The 16619-nt window shown below is 56.1% G+C and overlaps 4 protein-coding genes across 4 annotated transcripts; 2 read left to right on the forward strand and 2 right to left on the reverse strand.

Moving 5' to 3' along the window:
* Positions 1-689: 689 nt before the first annotated feature.
* Positions 690-4055, reverse strand: CTHT_0043270 (uncharacterized protein; the record flags this gene model as incomplete). Its single annotated transcript, XM_006694664.1, has 3 exons — positions 690-995; positions 1055-3703; positions 4050-4055. 3 exons carry the CDS (start codon positions 4053-4055, stop codon positions 690-692), a joined length of 2961 nt encoding a protein of 986 aa, XP_006694727.1.
* Positions 4056-6353: 2298 nt separating this feature from the next.
* On the reverse strand, positions 6354-8351 carry CTHT_0043280 (uncharacterized protein; the record flags this gene model as incomplete). The annotated part of the gene is made up of 2 exons (XM_006694665.1): positions 6354-8115; positions 8170-8351. The coding sequence occupies 2 exons, from the start codon at positions 8349-8351 to the stop codon at positions 6354-6356; spliced, it is 1944 nt and encodes a 647-aa protein (XP_006694728.1).
* Positions 8352-10105: 1754 nt separating this feature from the next.
* On the forward strand, positions 10106-11635 carry CTHT_0043290 (uncharacterized protein; the record flags this gene model as incomplete). Its single annotated transcript, XM_006694666.1, has 2 exons — positions 10106-10168; positions 10349-11635. 2 exons carry the CDS (start codon positions 10106-10108, stop codon positions 11633-11635), a joined length of 1350 nt encoding a protein of 449 aa, XP_006694729.1.
* A 909-nt stretch (positions 11636-12544) lies between these two features.
* On the forward strand, positions 12545-16486 carry CTHT_0043300 (hedgehog receptor-like protein; the record flags this gene model as incomplete). Its single annotated transcript, XM_006694667.1, has 1 exon — positions 12545-16486. One exon carries the CDS (start codon positions 12545-12547, stop codon positions 16484-16486), a length of 3942 nt encoding a protein of 1313 aa, XP_006694730.1.
* Positions 16487-16619: the final 133 nt, after the last annotated feature.

Consider the following 16619-nt stretch of genomic DNA (forward strand, 5'->3'; position numbering starts at 1 on the left):
TTGATTATACTGGCTTATCCACCCTTATCTTTATCCAAACATGCTTACCATGTACGCTGTACGGGGTTGACGAGATGGTCAATCATCTTGCAGTTACACTCTTAGTGCTGATCCGTCTCAAGGGTGACACCTCTCATGATACAAGTGTGTCTTCTGTAACTATCTAAGAATATAGACTGTTATAAGAACACCAATAAGTCTTCGTATCCAATGTTCGCGAGATGGCTCAGGCTTTGGTCTAGGGGCCAAGCCAGTTACCACTTCATGTATATACACAGGGTCGCATGCAGGATGCGACATGTATGACCACTATCATCATAGAAAAAAAAAACGATAAGCAAGCACGCACCACGCTTAGTTCCCTGTTCCCCTTTTTCATAAGATGGAGACATGCAATCGATAAGCCTAACAGCCATCATTCGTAAAGCCGCGTACATCCATCCCGCCAACCACCCGCGTTGCCACTACCCACAGTCCATGTTTCCTTATAGTAGATAAGTAAGTAAGGGATTTTGTAAGTGGTAACAACAATAGACAATTGACATAAAAGTCCAACCAGTCCAATCCATGCCATGCCGTGCTCAACTACCTATCCACTTCACGCCAAAGTTGTGCAATTCATCCTATCCGCCCTATAAAGAAGCACTCACTTCCCTTCACCCCCAACTGAAACCAGTAACGAAGCGGCGCTACCACATGTCACTTCGTCCAGCGGTATGCTGTCCCTGTCTGTGCTGTCCCTGGACCATCCCTCCCCCATCATCCCCATCATCATCCGCATACCCAACTCCAATGCCTACCCCAACTCCAGGATCCTGCGTGTAATAATAGTTCGGCCCAGCCTGCAGCGCCAGACTTAAGTCCGCGACGCCAGCGGAACCGTCAATAGGGTCATCGTACGCAGCATACATCTGCTGCGGGTCGTCTCCATACACGTCATTATCAGCACTGGGCTGCTGTTGCGGGATGGGGGCGTCGCCGTATCCAGGGGCAGACTGCATCAACAAACATCAGCATCTCCTCAAACATAGACAATTCAAGTGGATGAACCTACCCGATGGTATTCAAACCCCCCATACCCACTGTCCATCCCCATCTGCTGCTGCTGTTGCTGCTCCATCTGCATCTGCATAGCCAACTGCTGCTCTCTCTCCCTCTGTGCAGCCAACGCAGCCTCCTGCTTCTTTCGCGACTCTTCCAACAACTTCTTCTGCTGCGGGCTAGTCGGGATCTGCAGCTGCGGGTGCATGGCCTGCACCTTCGCGAGGTAAGAATACATGAAATTGCTCAGCAGCACCTGGCTCAGCAGCGGGCGGCGCGGGTTCGCCAGCTTGATGTGTGCCATGCGGTAGATGGCGCGTTCCTCGATTAGCGGGAAGCGTGTCCAAGGATAATCAATATCCGGGCGCAGGACGCGGGGTGCGGAGTGAGCTTCGGGCGCGGAGGACCGATCGCGATCGCGGTCGCGGTCTTTCTTTTTGTGGCCGTGGTGGGAATGGTCTTTGTCAGACTTCTTTTTGGAACCGCCAAACAAGCCGCCGAAGAAACCGTCCTTTTTACTTTCGCTTGTCTTGCGGTTAGAACCCTTCTTCCCGCTTGGCTCGTCTGGGATCTCGATGCTGTCGCGGTCGAGGCGCAGGCTCTCGCGACCCTTGGGGACTTCGAGAGGGGGTACGGCATCCTGCCGAGCAGCATTGGCCTTGGCCCTGCGAGCCTGCTCTTCACGCTCTTTCTCCTTCTCCTTCTCCTTCTCCTTCTCCTTCTCCTTTTTCTTCTTTTCCTTGTCGTCGCTCTTGAACCACTTCCAGCTCGAGGTAGACTTGACTGAGAGGATACTATCCGTCTCATCCTTGTCCTTTTTCTTCTCGGGCTTGCGGTCAGGGATTGTGTCGAACGTCGGGATAAATGTAAGACTGCTGGTAGTCGAGTTGGCACTGCCTGGTAGTGGCTGGGGATGCCTGATCTCACTGAGCGCTTCTGCGGTGCTAGAAGGGGTTCTCTTGAGTTCACTACCCTGAGGGCTAGGCGATGACTGCTGAATAGGCTTAGGAGGAGGCCGTTTGCTCGACCTGGGAGGTGGAGCATCAACGGGGGGCTTGTCGGGGTAGAGGGGCTGCTGAGGTGGCGGATGAGCTCTCCGGGGTGGCGATTTCGGCGGTTCAGCAGCTGATCTAGTTGGCTCTTCGGCCGGCGGCGTCTCGACGATGGATGGGACAGGAGCTGCAGCAGTTGCAGCAGGAGGGACGGGCGTCCGGTTGGCTGGTGATGGAGAGGATGATCTAACGGGCAAAGAGTGAGTAGAGGGTGGAGATGAGGGCTTCGCTGGGGCTGCAGATAGCTCTGGCTCCTGATTCTCTGGTGGTGGGGGTGATGTCGTGCCCGCAGGCGAGTCTCGAGAGAAGTTCTGCTGTCTCCTGAGATCTCGCGTTGGCTGCGAGTAGTTCTCTGCCAGCGACACCGGCTCCGAGTTCACGCGGGTCAACGGCTTCCCGATGGACGGGTCCAGAGGTGGCACTGGCGGCGGCGGTTCCTCCTTGCTTTGGCCTTGCGACTGTTGTTGCCTGGCAGCAAGCCGTTTCGCAAACGGTGCACGATCACCGTATCTCTGACTACCTCCCTTTCGATATGTCGTCTTGGTCGATCGGCGCAGCCCCGTGCCAGGGGCGACCGGAAGAATCGGACTGTCATCGTCTGTACACTGTTTGGACGCATTCTGCGCGAGCTTCTGCACTACCTTCTCCGGATCACTCATCAAATCCGACAGGCTGAGCTCCGGCATGCGCTGCTCGGCTAGTGACCGCTTCCGCGCCAGCTTCTCTGCGCCATCCACATACGTGTCGCCATTTTCAGTATTAGGATTAATCTCGCGACGAAGCATCGACTTCTTCCTGCGCAGGCCCGAGTTATTGCGTTCCAAGCCGTCTACTGAGAGCAGCGACTCGCCCGACCGGCGACGCATCTGCTGTACCCTCTTCTCAAGGAAATTCTTGAACGCAGTGGGCTCGAGCTCCGGGTGTACCCGCGCGGGCACCCAAAGCAAACGGGATGGGTCTGCCTCGTCATCTTCGGCAGACGGCGGTCTTGCAGCCATATCGAGGATGGAAACATTCGAAAACTGGAGCAAATCGGGGTCGGTGGTGTTGCTGACGTCCATGGACAACCGACGGAGGGCCTGCAGATTGCTCAACTCCTGAGCGATGTCATTAGGGTTCTCGAAGTTGGTGTTGGCAAAGGTCGGCGAGGTCGGCGTGGCTGGACCGGTGTTCAGAGGATGCAAGGACGGTTTCAGCCTGCTTTGTTCGCCGGCGAGATTGGCAGGCAGTGTCTGTGCCTTCCTGAGACTGACGGCCGGATCGGTTCCGTTTGTCGGGAGCGAAGCGTCGGCTGGAGAGCTGGCAGCGGAGGTCTGGTCCGAAGTGGTGCGCACTAGGCGTAGGCGGTCCTCGTTGCTGGGCTCGTCGTGTTGGGGGACGGCTGTATCCAGCTGCTCGCCGCCGTAGGCCGCGGCGATAAAGCTCAGGGGACGGGAGTTGGTATTGGTGTTGTTATCCTCGACACCCGACTCGTCGTCTTCTTCCTTGTACATAGTGCCTATGGCTTCAGTGACGTGGTGGCTCGGATCGGAGATGGACAGTTGGCTCCCGTGGCCACGACGGCTTCCAAAGCTGCTGCCGCCGCCAACATCACGGGGTCTGGTCGAGGTCTGCAGGGCACCACATCAGAATGTTAGCCGCTGGTCGCACAAGTTGCGAAACGCTGCTGCTCCACTGGGTATCCATTATTTTTTTTTGTCGATGCGAAAACGCAGCGAGCCGCGCTTCCGGCGATACGAGGGCCTCCATGTCCATGTTCCAGGGGAGGGATTCAAGGGGCTCGAAGGATGGGGAAACCGGGGCAATGGGGGAACGGGGGAGAAAGGGGGGGGGGAGAGATGTGCAACTGCGCCCGAACGCTGGGAGCACAGCATCCCGGGGCATTGAGGGTTGTGCAGACCAAGACATGGAAGACGGATGGCGAAAATAAGAACAAACTCAGGATCAACCACGCACCATCATGGCGACTGTTATTTTTATTTTATATATGACCTTGATATGCGCGCGGATGCTCGACGACAGGGACGAGGCGGGGCTATAGAGGCCAAGACAAAGCGCCTGGGAAGCTCCTGCGGCAACTTGAGAGCGTCGTGGAAGCCGGGCGACAGTCTATCATGGGCACCTCAGAGCAGGACGGCAGGCAGGGAGCAGGATCGTGTCGGGGAGAATGCGCTCGAATGGGCTAAGACGATCTTGTTCTTGAACGGCCGGGACGGCGGGAACAAAACGGCAGCAGCTCAAGCGGGGAACACGACGCACAATGAACACTGGGAGTTCGGAACGTCCAGAGTGTTCAGATCGCCATGGAGAGCGATGATCGCTGTGGGATGCTCGGCGGCCGGGCCTGGGGTAATGTCCAGGCCTAGGTGCTTCGTTCTGTGCTGGTGTTAATGCTGGCTACGGGCCCTGTCTCACCACGGGATGGATGATGGTCAGCGGCCGCGATTCTCGTCAGCGTCGATCTCTCAATGTCGATGCGCCACGGCGGTTGATGTGGCTGCTGGGCTCGTTGTTCTGGGCAGTGCTGGAGGGCTCGAAAGCGGGTCGACGGAACTCGAAATTGAAGCTGGGACTGCACTGAAAACCAGAAGCCAAACAGCAAAAGGAGTCGATCTTCTTGTCGACTGATGGATGCCAACTTTCAGTTGTCCGTGCTTCTACTTCGAGATTCCACAACAAAACTTCCAGAGGTTCCAAGTGTGGTGCAGCGCAGTCTGCGGTGCAGCGCAGTCCAGACGTGGCGATAGGGCGATAGGGCGCTTTGCCTGCTGGGGGGGGGAAGGGAGAGGGGGGTGGCTGATGCCCTGGCTGGGCCCTGTCAACCCTGGCTGACCCTGGGCTGATGACCCTAGGCGGCTGCTTATCCACTACCCGCTCGCCGGACAGGCATTTTCTCTTCCTTCCATCTCTGTCGGGAGTTCGGGCGACCAACGGTTCGATCAGGCCAAACCTGGATCTTTGCCCCTACTTGGACTCCACACGACATCTTGGCAAGAGACCGCCGTCACGTGCAAGGATGACCGCTGCGGTTCTGCTTGGCCTCAAGGGAATTCACAGGTTCCGTTCGATTTATTCGCCAAATTCAACGTCAACTTCGATGGTTCGGCTTCGACGGACATTGCCCGCACCCGCGTCCCAGTCCAGGCGGTCAACACGCTACAACCTCGAAACAGTTTTCAGCTCGCAAGTTTGTTAGGTATATGTTCTTTTGATGCTGCTTGTTTCGCATCTATTTGCGTGTTTTTTTCTTTCGTCTCCTCCCCGTGAACGGCGACTTGGACCACTTTTGATGTTTCGGTTTTCGCGATTGTTTCACTCCGCGGCCTTGATGCCACTTTTTTTTTTTTTCTGAGTCTTCGACGACGTATCATTCGCTAAGAGACTTTGATGTCACCCCATGCGGATCTCTGTAGTTTCACAGGCCCAATTTCGTTTTTTTCCCCCTCCATCGTAAGGGCCTGCAGCAGTGCGCTTTTAAGAAGAAAAGCTGCACATCATCTGCCCGAAGGCCAAGTATGATCTTGACGCGCTCGTACACGGCTCGCAGGCCATCCCTGTTATCGGTACCACCGACGACCGATCCATCCGCCAGCTGAGCCGTTGTCGATCGGAAGGATTCTCCCGGCTCACTCTTTGAATTGCTCGGATCTTTATTTTGGGCTGCGAGTCTCTTTTGCAAGTTAGCAAGTGCAAGATTAACCAACCGTCCTCAACAGCAAGTCAGCACAATGGATGCCGCGCTGTTGGCGACTTGGCGCTGAGACACAGCCGCCATGACGCAACAACGGCTGCAAGCGCCAATTTTAGTTACTTCTGGCAGCGTGTGGTTCTTTCCGCAGCCAATAAAACGGTGTGATGCCGTCACCGCAGCCCGCTGCCACCGGCCTTGGCTATCACCATTACGCAGGCACCTGGCTGGCTCCGGGCTGTGAAGTTAGGTCGCGGGGTCTGAAGCCATTTGGAGTCCCGGCGGTTGATGGGCCGGATAGCTTTGCCAGTTAAAGAGCGGTCGTTTGCTGTGCATTTCTTAGGCTCGCTGGATAGCTGCGCCAAGGAAAGGTGCTAAGCCGCAGGGAGATGCCCCGGACATCGTCACGGAGACCCGGAGTGTCAAGTTTTTGGGCATCAGGGACTTGGTAGACAAAGTAAAGGAACAGGTTCATGAACTGTTATCTATAACTTCACGTCTCTGCCCCAAATGGAATGCCCTGGCTGATCTGACCCCAAAGCCTTTGACTGATTAATCCAATACCCCCCCTTCTACTCTCTCTCCTCCCCGGACTCCGCAGCCCTCTCCCTCGCCCTCCCCCTCGCCCTCTCCAAAACGTCCACCCAGCATCCAGGCCGTCTCCTTCTCCCTTGCATCCCCTCCTCGTATAAAACCCTCTCCACAACTCTCCCAAACCTCAGCAACCTCTCCTCCGCACACCACTCCCCCGTGACCATCATCCCCACAGGTACATCCCCTCCTCTGGCCTGGACGAACCCAACGGGTATACTCAAACTCGGCAACCCACAGAAATTCGCCAGCCATGCATACCGCATGCACTCCATCGTGCTATCTCCGTCGCTCACACCAAACCCTCCCTGAACGGCATCACTCTCGCGCCCGATCTTGAGTCCTGCGCATCCAGCCGTCGGCGTAATGATTAACATGCCTGGGTGCTGTTCCCACAACCAGGCCAGGTGCTGCATCAGCAGGCGGCGGAGTTTCTGCGCCAGGAGGTAATCCGTTGCGGGCGTAGTTCGGCCCAGAGCAAGAAGGAGCCTGTTCGCGGGGGTCAGATTGCGTGTTGCAGGGGGAGGAGGGAGAAGAGTTGCTGCGTCGGTAAGGATTGTCATGGCGTGGGCAAGCTGGCCTTCGGGGAGGAAGGGAATTGAGATAGGGACTGTGCGGAAGCCGTGGGTGGTGGTGAGCTTGCGGATTAGGGAGTTGATGAGGGTTTGGACGGCTGGAGATGCTTGGGAAACCCAGGCTATGGGGATGCCTAGCAGCCGGTTCGGATCCTCTTCGTCGGATGACGGGGGAGGCATGCGTAGGTCAAGAGGGGATTTGAGCTCGGGAAAATGTGACGACGGGTCCGGCTTCGCAATCACCTCGAATACAGTCGCTAACGACTCGATATCAGCTGCCATCGGCCCCAAACAAGCACATGTGATGCTATGATTCTGCCCAGGGCGAAATGATACCCGGCCGTGTGTCGGCTTGAGCCCAAACACTCCGCAAAACCCGGCCGGAATCCGGATGCTTCCTCCGCCATCGCTCCCTAGCCCGACGGGGACCAGCCCGACTGCGACAGAATATCCCGTTCCCGAAGATGAACCTCCGGTGTAGTAACGGCGGTTGTAAGGGTTCCTTGGTGTGCCATAGATGGGGTTATTCCCCGTGGCGTCCAGCCCAAACTCCGTCATTGCCGATTTTGCGATGACTATGGCACCGGCTTGCTCAAGCTGCTGCACGCACCAAGTGCTAGGATGCCCATCTTCAGTTGAAGCATAGATATTACGCGATCCGAGGGTTGTCTGGTAGCCTGCGACGTCGTATTCATCTTTTACGACGGTTGGCACGCCGTCGAGGGGACCAAGAGGCCGGCCTTGTTTGTAGCGCTCAGTTGAGGCCTCAGCGGCTGCGAGGGCGCTGGGTATGAGTGTGGCGGTTACCGCTTGGGAATGGGGGGCGTCTTTGGGGTGAATGAGGCCGAGTATGGAGCGGACTACGTCCGTGGGGGTGAGAGTGCCAGAGAGGTAGGCGCGGCGGTAGTCCTGAATGGTGTAGTACAGGGGCGGGGTCGGGAATTTCTCTTCCTCATCATCCTCCTCGTCCTGGCTCTCATTAGTCGGGGAGGTTTGGGCTTGGCCACTGTCCAAGCTATCGACCTTTTGCGACAGATCATCAGGTCGAGGAATCACGAGCGGCTCATACCACGGCTCGTAGTCCTCGATATAGGGGATAATGCGCCGAAGAGAATCGAAGCCTGTGTGGCGCCAGATGCGCTCGCGGATAAAGCGGAACCACTCCATACTGTGTATAGTTGTTAGTGGCAGGCCCTGAAGGTTACTTGGTGCTTACACTCACAGAAAGGCCGCGCAGAATAACCAGATACCCCGGAGAACCGGGTTCTTTTTCGTTTTGGCCTCGGCATAAGGGACATCAGGCCTGAGGTTGTCAGTGATGCCCCGAGCTCTGTAAACATGGAATTGGAAGACTTGCCCTTTCAACGGGTCCGGGCCGTTGACAAATTTCTTGGATGGCGCCATGGCGCTTGTTTGTATACTCTGTAACTATGTGCAGCAGTAAGATTATTTAAGCCTGATGCATTCTCTCACATCTAGCAGAGATACGGGACGCTCATGGCATTATACAAGTCGTTGGCTACGTCCAAAAAAAAAAACATGCAAGGAGAAACCTGGAGCTTCTAACACATGCCCGAGGTTACCACCTCCCCCCACTTGCCTTTTAGTTCAATGGCAAGTGCCTCAACCCCAACCGGGTTCGCATTCCACGTTGCAGAAGTTCCCAGCCTTCATACGACAGAAAGGTGGGACCCTCTCCGAAAGGCCGGAACGCCGCGGAGGCCGGGACGCCCCCGACAGCCGGCGTTTAAAGTTATGCCTGCGGCCCCCAGCGTGCCCGTGGGATTGCCGAAAGCGGTCTTGCCGCCGGCTCACTGACGGCTTGTTGTGATGCTCGCAATACCATAAGTTCTCCTGCTTCGAGCTGGGAACGAAATAACCGGCTCTGAGAACTCGAACAAGTTCCCATGTTGCTCTGCATAGAAGCACTGAAAGCCTATCTCTGAGCTTTAAGGCCGAAACCGCGGCAACGTGCTTACGTGAGGAGATGCTGTCGTGCCTGCATAATGGCACAGGAATCGGCCATGTGGAACAAGGTCAGAACCATCTCCTTGAGCATGCAGTAACATCTTGTATCGGTCTTCTAGTATGGTGTTGTCCACCGATTGCAAAAGATTGGTGTTGGGCCCGAGGAATGCGGCCTGTGAATGCGCACCTGTTTCGGACCCATGATGGAGAAACCGCCGAAAGTGGGATATTCCAGCTTCTTCTCTTGTCCTCGCCGATAATCCGAAGCAGAGCTCACCAGTGCAGTCTTGAGAGGCCTGGAAGTGCATCAAGGAGTGTAACTGGACGAGTTGTTAACCTCATGCGAGTTACGTGGGGGTTGCTGCCCGATGACTTCACAGTGGGAGAGAAGCATATCGCTAAAATCGCAAGTCGCCAAATTGGTTCTTTTCGTAGAGAATTACCTCATGGCCCACAGGTCAGTGGGAACATGTAAGGCTTCGGAAGTAAGTTAACTTTTCAACATCGTCTTGTCCGCTTTTTGACCTTTTCAATGACCACGTGGAGACACGGAAGAAATGTGTTACTCTCTAAGCTACATTGGTCAAAGCTTTTGGGGGGGGAGGGAGAAAAGGTCTGTTGCGCCATGCTAGCCCCGTCTTCTTACTGAAAAGCTCAATTATTATTGATATAGCTAGAATCAACCTGTTTGCTTCGATACGATGAAGCTGTTAAGGCCAACAAGCATTTACAACATTATGCTACTGTGTGATCTGGCTTCAGTTGATTGACCTGGGCCAGATGCAAACGGCGACTCCCCGCATTGGCATCACAGTTCAAATGATCCACTCGCCGCTGTGATCCCGCATACATTCTGCAGCATTTTCCGCGTGGACTAGCTACAAGATGCCGTATCTTGCTGCATGAGATTGTGTTTATGCCTGACGTGATATTGTCGCATTCATCACAATCTCAGAATCCCGTCGACTGCAAACGCTAGCTTCTCCAGTGTCGTACTTATCGATAACGAGCCAATGCTAGCATGCCTTGAAAACCAAGACTGGATCCCTTCACCCTGTCCCCCAAACAACAAACGGCGGCTGTCTATCCACCATGTGTCTTCGAGTCTGTAGCGCTTCTTCAAACTTTTTTCGTCTTTACTACCAGCTCACACCCCTAGCGACGGCCGATAACGCAAAAATTGGACTGGGATGACCGCGAAAACCGATACCACTGCCGGCGATATCGCCGAGCAGAACCGAAGAATGCTTGTGGTTCGTGTCCCTCACCGTCCCTACTTTCACAACCCTACAATCCAAATCTGGCTGCGCCGCGACCCCGGAGACGGGACGCCCATGAGATACGGGCCACAGACACTCCCATGAAAATTCAGGCGACGCAAAGGCGAACCAATCACTGATCATTGGCCCTTCCGGGCTTCTATCTTTTTTTAGGAGGAGTTCGGCTCTGTCCTGGACGAGTCTCTCATCCTCGCGCTCTCGGGTGACCGCGACATCGTCAAGGAGCTCGACGCCATCCGCGCCGACCTGCGACTTCTCGCTGAGACAGCCAGCGCAGAGGCCGCTACGGGCTTCGATCCATCGGGGTCGGGTGGCGGCCTGGCCGACTCCCTCGAGGGTCTGCGTTTGGACGAGAGTACCACGAACGCCAGCGGCGACGGGGTCTCGACGACCGACTGGCTGGTGCCTGAGAACAGCACCAGCGTCTCAGACTATTCCGATTTGTCCGACCTTTCCTCCCAGCCGCAACTGGCCCTGACCGACCAGAGTGAGTTGACCGATGAGCAAAAGCTCCAGACGCTGCACTTGGTCTTCCCTGGTCAGTTCAAGGACCATACGCTACAGATCGTCCTGCGCGAGAACAACGGCGACATTGTTGGCACCATTGAGGATCTGTTGTCGCGCGCCGCCATCAACGAAGAAGGCGCTCGGCCTAAGGGGATCGACGGTTTCGTGCAGGAGGAGTATACGAGAGCGAATGGCAGCGGCTCGCGCGGCACAAAGAAGGCCAAGGGCAAGTCCTCCAAGAATGCAAACAAGCTTACCATCAGCTATAAGGCGGTCTCATCGACTGGCCAGGACGAGGAGCTCCAGGGAGCTGCGGACTTCCTGCCCTCACCGGCTCGTCCGGCTCGCCGGCTGCCCCCTCAACCCCGCCCCCCTCCTGTTTCGACATCATCGATTTCCTTCTCCACGCCTACGTCCCCAACTATCATGTCTCCCATCTCACCAGCTCTGCCTCCTTGCCCCTCCTCCGACATGATCAATCATTCCGCCTCGCAAGCCTCATCCCTTCTACGAGGCCGGGCCGGCCCCCTTGGTCGCCAAGGCGCTGTCGTGTACACTGAACGCCTGCGCGAAGCACTCTCCCTCCAACGCGCCCACATCTCCCGGGAAGCCGACGCCATCGTCGCGAAAAACTCCACCAAGACAAGCGTCGACCTGCACGGCGTTAACGTCGCAGACGGCGTGCGGATCGCAGACCAAAGGCTGCGAGCTTGGTGGGACGCAATTTGCAATGACGAGAGTAGCGCCCGTAGGGGCGGCGCAAAAAGGACTGTGAGGGAAGGGGGAGGTGGCTTCACGGTGATTACTGGCCAGGGGAAGCATAGTAAGGGTGGGGTGAGTCCGATGCGACAAACGGTTGGGGCGTATTTAAGGAACAATGGGTGGCGGTTTGAGGTCTTGACGGGAGGATTTCTGGTTACAGGACGGACATAGTGATCGGTGTTTGAGTGCTGGGAGCTCAGGCGTTATGGATAAGTGTCTGGTTGGTGTCTGGTTCAAGATACCCCGGAGCGCGGTATTTGACATGTTTCTGTTTCTTTCTTAAGTATTGGCTAGAGGGACAAATCTCGTCAGGCGATGTGGTGTTATACCAGAGTCATGGGCGAATATCTGGCAATGTGGATGGGCTATGTTGTCTGTCTATTGCATTGTCAATCTGGCATCTTTGGATGCACCTCAAGGAGAGCTAGAGCTTGGTTTAAGAGAGGTTGTTGACATTGCTAATGTACTCAATGATGCTGTTGACGCTCGGAATTCTAGGGATCAAGTGATGGATGAGACAGTCAGCCATGAATGCTGATGTTAATTTAGTGTTTACTGCTTAACTGCCGTTCCATGGTCCATGACTACAGAGAGTTCTTCGTCAGAAACATCCATTAGCACTTCTGAGCTTCGCGGGAGGTCTGACCTTGATGTTGTCACGACCTGGATCCGTGCCTGGTGAACCCTAACCCTTATCTCGGCGGTCGCTGATGAAACACCCTGGCACAAAGATCTGCGTGGCCGTTCTCAGCGGGCCCTTAGATCAGGAACGGAGAAACCCGCCAATGAGCGACCGCCAAACCTCACGCATGACGCATGACGTCCAACGTAGGGCGACTGGATCAACTTGATACCGCCTCCGCGAGGACAGCTCGCTGCCTGGAGTATTGCTCCTTCCATCATCATCATCAACTCTTTCGGCAACAAATCATTATTACTTCTTCCCACAGTTCTCCCGGTTATTTTTAGATTTCCTGTCCATTGATCCACCAGAACTCAGCGCGAAGCTCAGCCGTCAATCGCGTAATCATAACCCGACCTAACACCCCACAACCGGCGCATGCCGCGCCCACACTCACCATGACCAACCTTCCAGCCCTCCTCCTCTCAGGAGGGCTCTTCCTCACCACGGCCCTCTCTCCCCTCGTCGCAGCTTCTTCAGCGCCAGAGACGATGCTCCTGACGCCAAAACACGAAGCTGGCCGCTGCGCAGTCCGCCACAACTGCGGCTCCAAGTCCTTCTTCGGACCACAGCTCCCCTGCGTGGACAACGGCCCCGCGCACGAGCCCGATGATGCGCTGCGTCAACAGCTCGTTGAGCTGTGTGGGCCGAAATGGGCTGAGGGGCCCGTGTGCTGCGATGCCGACCAGGTTGATACCCTGAGAGGCAATCTGAAGACTGCGAACCAGATCATTGCGAGCTGTCCCGCGTGCAAGGAGAATTTCTACAACATGTTTTGCACTTTTACGTGTTCGCCGGATCAGAGTCTGTTTATCAATGTTACGAAAGCAATTGAGAAGGGAGGGAAGCTGTTGGTGACGGAGCTAGATCAGCTTATTAGTAAGGACTACGGAGAGGGATTTTATGACAGTTGTAAGGATGTCAAGTTTGGTCCGACAAATTCAAGGGCGATGGATCTCATCGGCGGTGGCGCGAGGAATTACACGCAGCTACTGAGGTTCTTGGGTCAGGAACGGTTTGGTGGCTCCCCATTTCAGATCAACTTCCCTGACCCCGAGACATACCCCGAACGTAGTATGTCCCCGCTGCCGATGAAGCCGAAGAAGTGCAACGATGAGGACCCGGCATTCCGCTGCGCATGTATCGACTGTCCGGCTGTCTGCCCCGAGCTGCCCGCAGTTGAGAAGGCTGGCTCGTGTCACGTCGGCCGGCTGCCATGCCTGTCGTTCGCATCCATCTTGACCTACAGCTTGGTACTCTTGCTGACGTTCGCGGCTATGGCCATCCGAGCTGCATGGAAGAGGCATACCAAGCGCCGTGGAGAGCGGCTCAGGCTGCTGGCTGACGCAACTGCGAGCGAAGACGAGGATGACGACCGCGACGTGCTGGGAAATAGGATACGGCCTCCGCCTGCGAAGACCTACGTCCTCAATACCTGGTGCGACACTGCCTTTTCCCGACTCGGACACACAGCTGCGCGATTCCCGGCCCTGACCATCTCAACGTGTGTGTTAATTGTAATGATCCTCAGCGCGGGGTGGTTCCATTTCGAGATCGAGAAGGACCCGGCTCGGCTGTGGGTTAGCCCGACGAGTGCGGCTGCGCAGGAGAAGGCGTTCTTCGATGAGAATTTCGGGCCGTTCTATCGGAGCGAGAAGATCTTTTTGGTCAATGATACTCTGCCGTCGGGTCCTGGTCCGGTGCTAAGCTACGAGACGATTGTGTGGTGGATGAGCGTTGAGCAGAGCATTCGCGCCTTGAAGGGACCTAAGTTTGGGAGCACCTTGCAGGATCTGTGCTTCAAGCCGACCGGCGACGCGTGTGTCGTGCAGTCGGTGGCGGCATACTTCCAGGATGATCCGGATTTCGTGGACCCCTGGACATGGAAGGATACTTTGAGGGAGTGCGCCGAGTCGCCTGTCAATTGTCGTCCCGCGTATGGCCAGCCCCTGGAGCCGAATATGATCCTCGGCGGCTACCCTGAGGGCGGCGACCCGGTCGAGGCAACTGCCATGACCGTCACCTGGGTGCTCAGGAACTACGCCGAGGGCTCCTACGAGACAACTCGCGCTATGGACTGGGAGGCGGCGCTACGTGATCGTCTCCTTGATGTCCAGGAAGAGGCAAGGGATCGCGGTCTGAGGCTTTCTTTCTCGACAGAGATCAGCCTCGAAGAAGAGCTCAACAAGTCGACGAACACGGATGCCAAGATAGTAGTCATCAGCTACATCATCATGTTCCTGTACGCCTCGATCGCCCTCGGTTCGACAACCCTTTCGCTCCGTGACCTGCTGCGCAACCCGGCTATCGCTCTGGTTGAGTCAAAGTTTACGCTTGGCGTTGTGGGAATTCTCATCGTGCTCATGTCGATTACGGCTTCGATTGGGCTGTTTTCGTGGGTTGGTCTGCGCGCGACGCTGATTATTGTCGACGTCATCCCGTTCATCGTACTTGCCGTCGGCGTCGACAACATTTTCTTGATTGTCCATGAGTTTGAGCGGGTCAATATCAGCCATCCAGATGATGTGGTTGAGATCCGGATCGCCAAAGCCTTAGGCCGGATGGGACCCTCTATTTTGTTCTCAGCCATCACGGAGACGATTTGCTTTTCTCTGGGCTCGTTTGTCGGTATGCCTGCTGTGCGGAACTTTGCGATTTATGCCGCCGGTGCGGTCCTCATCAATGCCCTTCTACAAGTTACGATGTTCATCTCAGTGCTCACGCTCAACCAGATCCGTGTTGAGGATGCCAGGGCGGATTGCTTCCCCTGCGTGCAGGTCAAGTCGGCTCGGGTGCATCTGGATAACAACAGCAACGGGTTTGGCGCTGCGGCTAGGTATTACGAAGAGCCGTCGGAGAGCCTGCTGCAGCAGTTCATTCGCAAGACGTATGCCCCCGCGCTGTTGAGCAAGAAAGCCAAGACTGTCATCGTGACCGTCTTCCTTGGTCTCTTTGCCGCTGGAGTGGCGCTACTACCGGAGGTTGAGCTTGGCTTGGATCAGAGAGTGGCCATCCCCGATGATTCTTACCTAATCCCGTATTTCAACGATCTCTACGACTACTTCGATGCCGGCCCGCCCGTGTTCTTTGTTACGCGCGAGTTTAATGCTACGACTCGTGAGGGCCAACAGAAGATCTGCTCGCGGTTTACTACATGCGAGACGATGTCTCTTACCAACATCCTCGAGCAGGAGCGCAAGCGCCCCGATGTCTCGTACATCTCGTCCCCGACAGCTGGCTGGCTTGATGACTTCTTCATGTGGCTCAACCCAGACAACGAAGCATGCTGCGTCGAACGTCGCAAGCCTTGCTTCGCACGTCGCGATCCGGCCTGGAACATCACCCTGTCAGGAATGCCGGAGGGTGAGGAGTTTGTGTACTATCTCCGTCGCTTCCTGACCGCGCCAACAAGCGAAGATTGCCCCCTTGCCGGCCAGGCTTCGTACGGTGATGCGGTCGTGGTTGATACCGAACGGGATACCCTGTTGGCGAGCCATTTTCGTACGAGCCACGTCCCACTCCGCAGCCAGGCCGATTTTATCAACGCCTACGCCGCAGCGAGGCGCATCGCAGGTGATATCTCCCGTGCCACGGGGCTGGACGTCTTCCCTTACAGCCTCTTCTACATCTTCTTCGACCAGTACGCCTCCATCGTCGGGCTCACTACCGCCCTCCTCGGCTCAGCGGTTGGGATTGTCTTCATCGTGTCCTCCCTCCTCCTTGGCTCCGTGCGTACTGCCACGGTGGTCACCATGACTGTTATCATGACCATCGTCGACATCATCGGTGCAATGGCCGTCATGGGCGTCAGCCTCAATGCCGTCTCCCTTGTCAACCTGATCATCTGTGTCGGCATCGCAGTCGAGTTCTGTGCCCATGTTGCTCGGGCATTCATGTTCCCTTCGCGAACGCTTCTCTCACGTGCCAAGGCCCGCTTCAACCATGGCAGCGGCAGCGGGAGGGATAAGACCTTGCGCGACGCCAGGGCATGGACCGCGCTGGCGAATGTTGGCGCTTCGGTCTTCTCGGGAATTACGGTGACTAAGATCCTGGGTGTCGCAGTTCTTGCGTTCACGAGGAGCAAGATCTTTGAGATTTATTATTTCCGGATTTGGGTTGCGCTCGTTGTCTTCGCCGCATCCCATGCGCTTGTTTTCTTGCCCGTTGCCTTGTCTCTCCTTGGAGGCGAGGGATACGACGACGTCGCGGGCGATGGAGCCGGCGGACTGGAGGAGGATCTCGCTAGACGCAGAGGGTATGGTGTCCCCGGGGTGGGCGCGGAGAGTGATAGTGACGATAGTGGCGAGAGTGATGAGGAGGATGGGGTTTACGGTCACTAGATGGGGCCAGAATACCTGTTGTTTGCGGAGGGGTGGGGCTTGAGGAGTTTTGCGGGGTCGGAAGATGAGAGAGGTGACGAGGATTGGGGGAGTTTGTTGCAGTTGTTTGAAGGACAGTTGAGGGAGGGGGATG

The sequence above is a fragment of the Thermochaetoides thermophila genome (genome assembly GCF_000221225.1).
Source record: "Thermochaetoides thermophila DSM 1495 unplaced genomic scaffold scf7180000011818, whole genome shotgun sequence".
In the NCBI taxonomy this organism is placed as follows: Eukaryota; Fungi; Ascomycota; class Sordariomycetes; order Sordariales; family Chaetomiaceae; genus Thermochaetoides; species Thermochaetoides thermophila.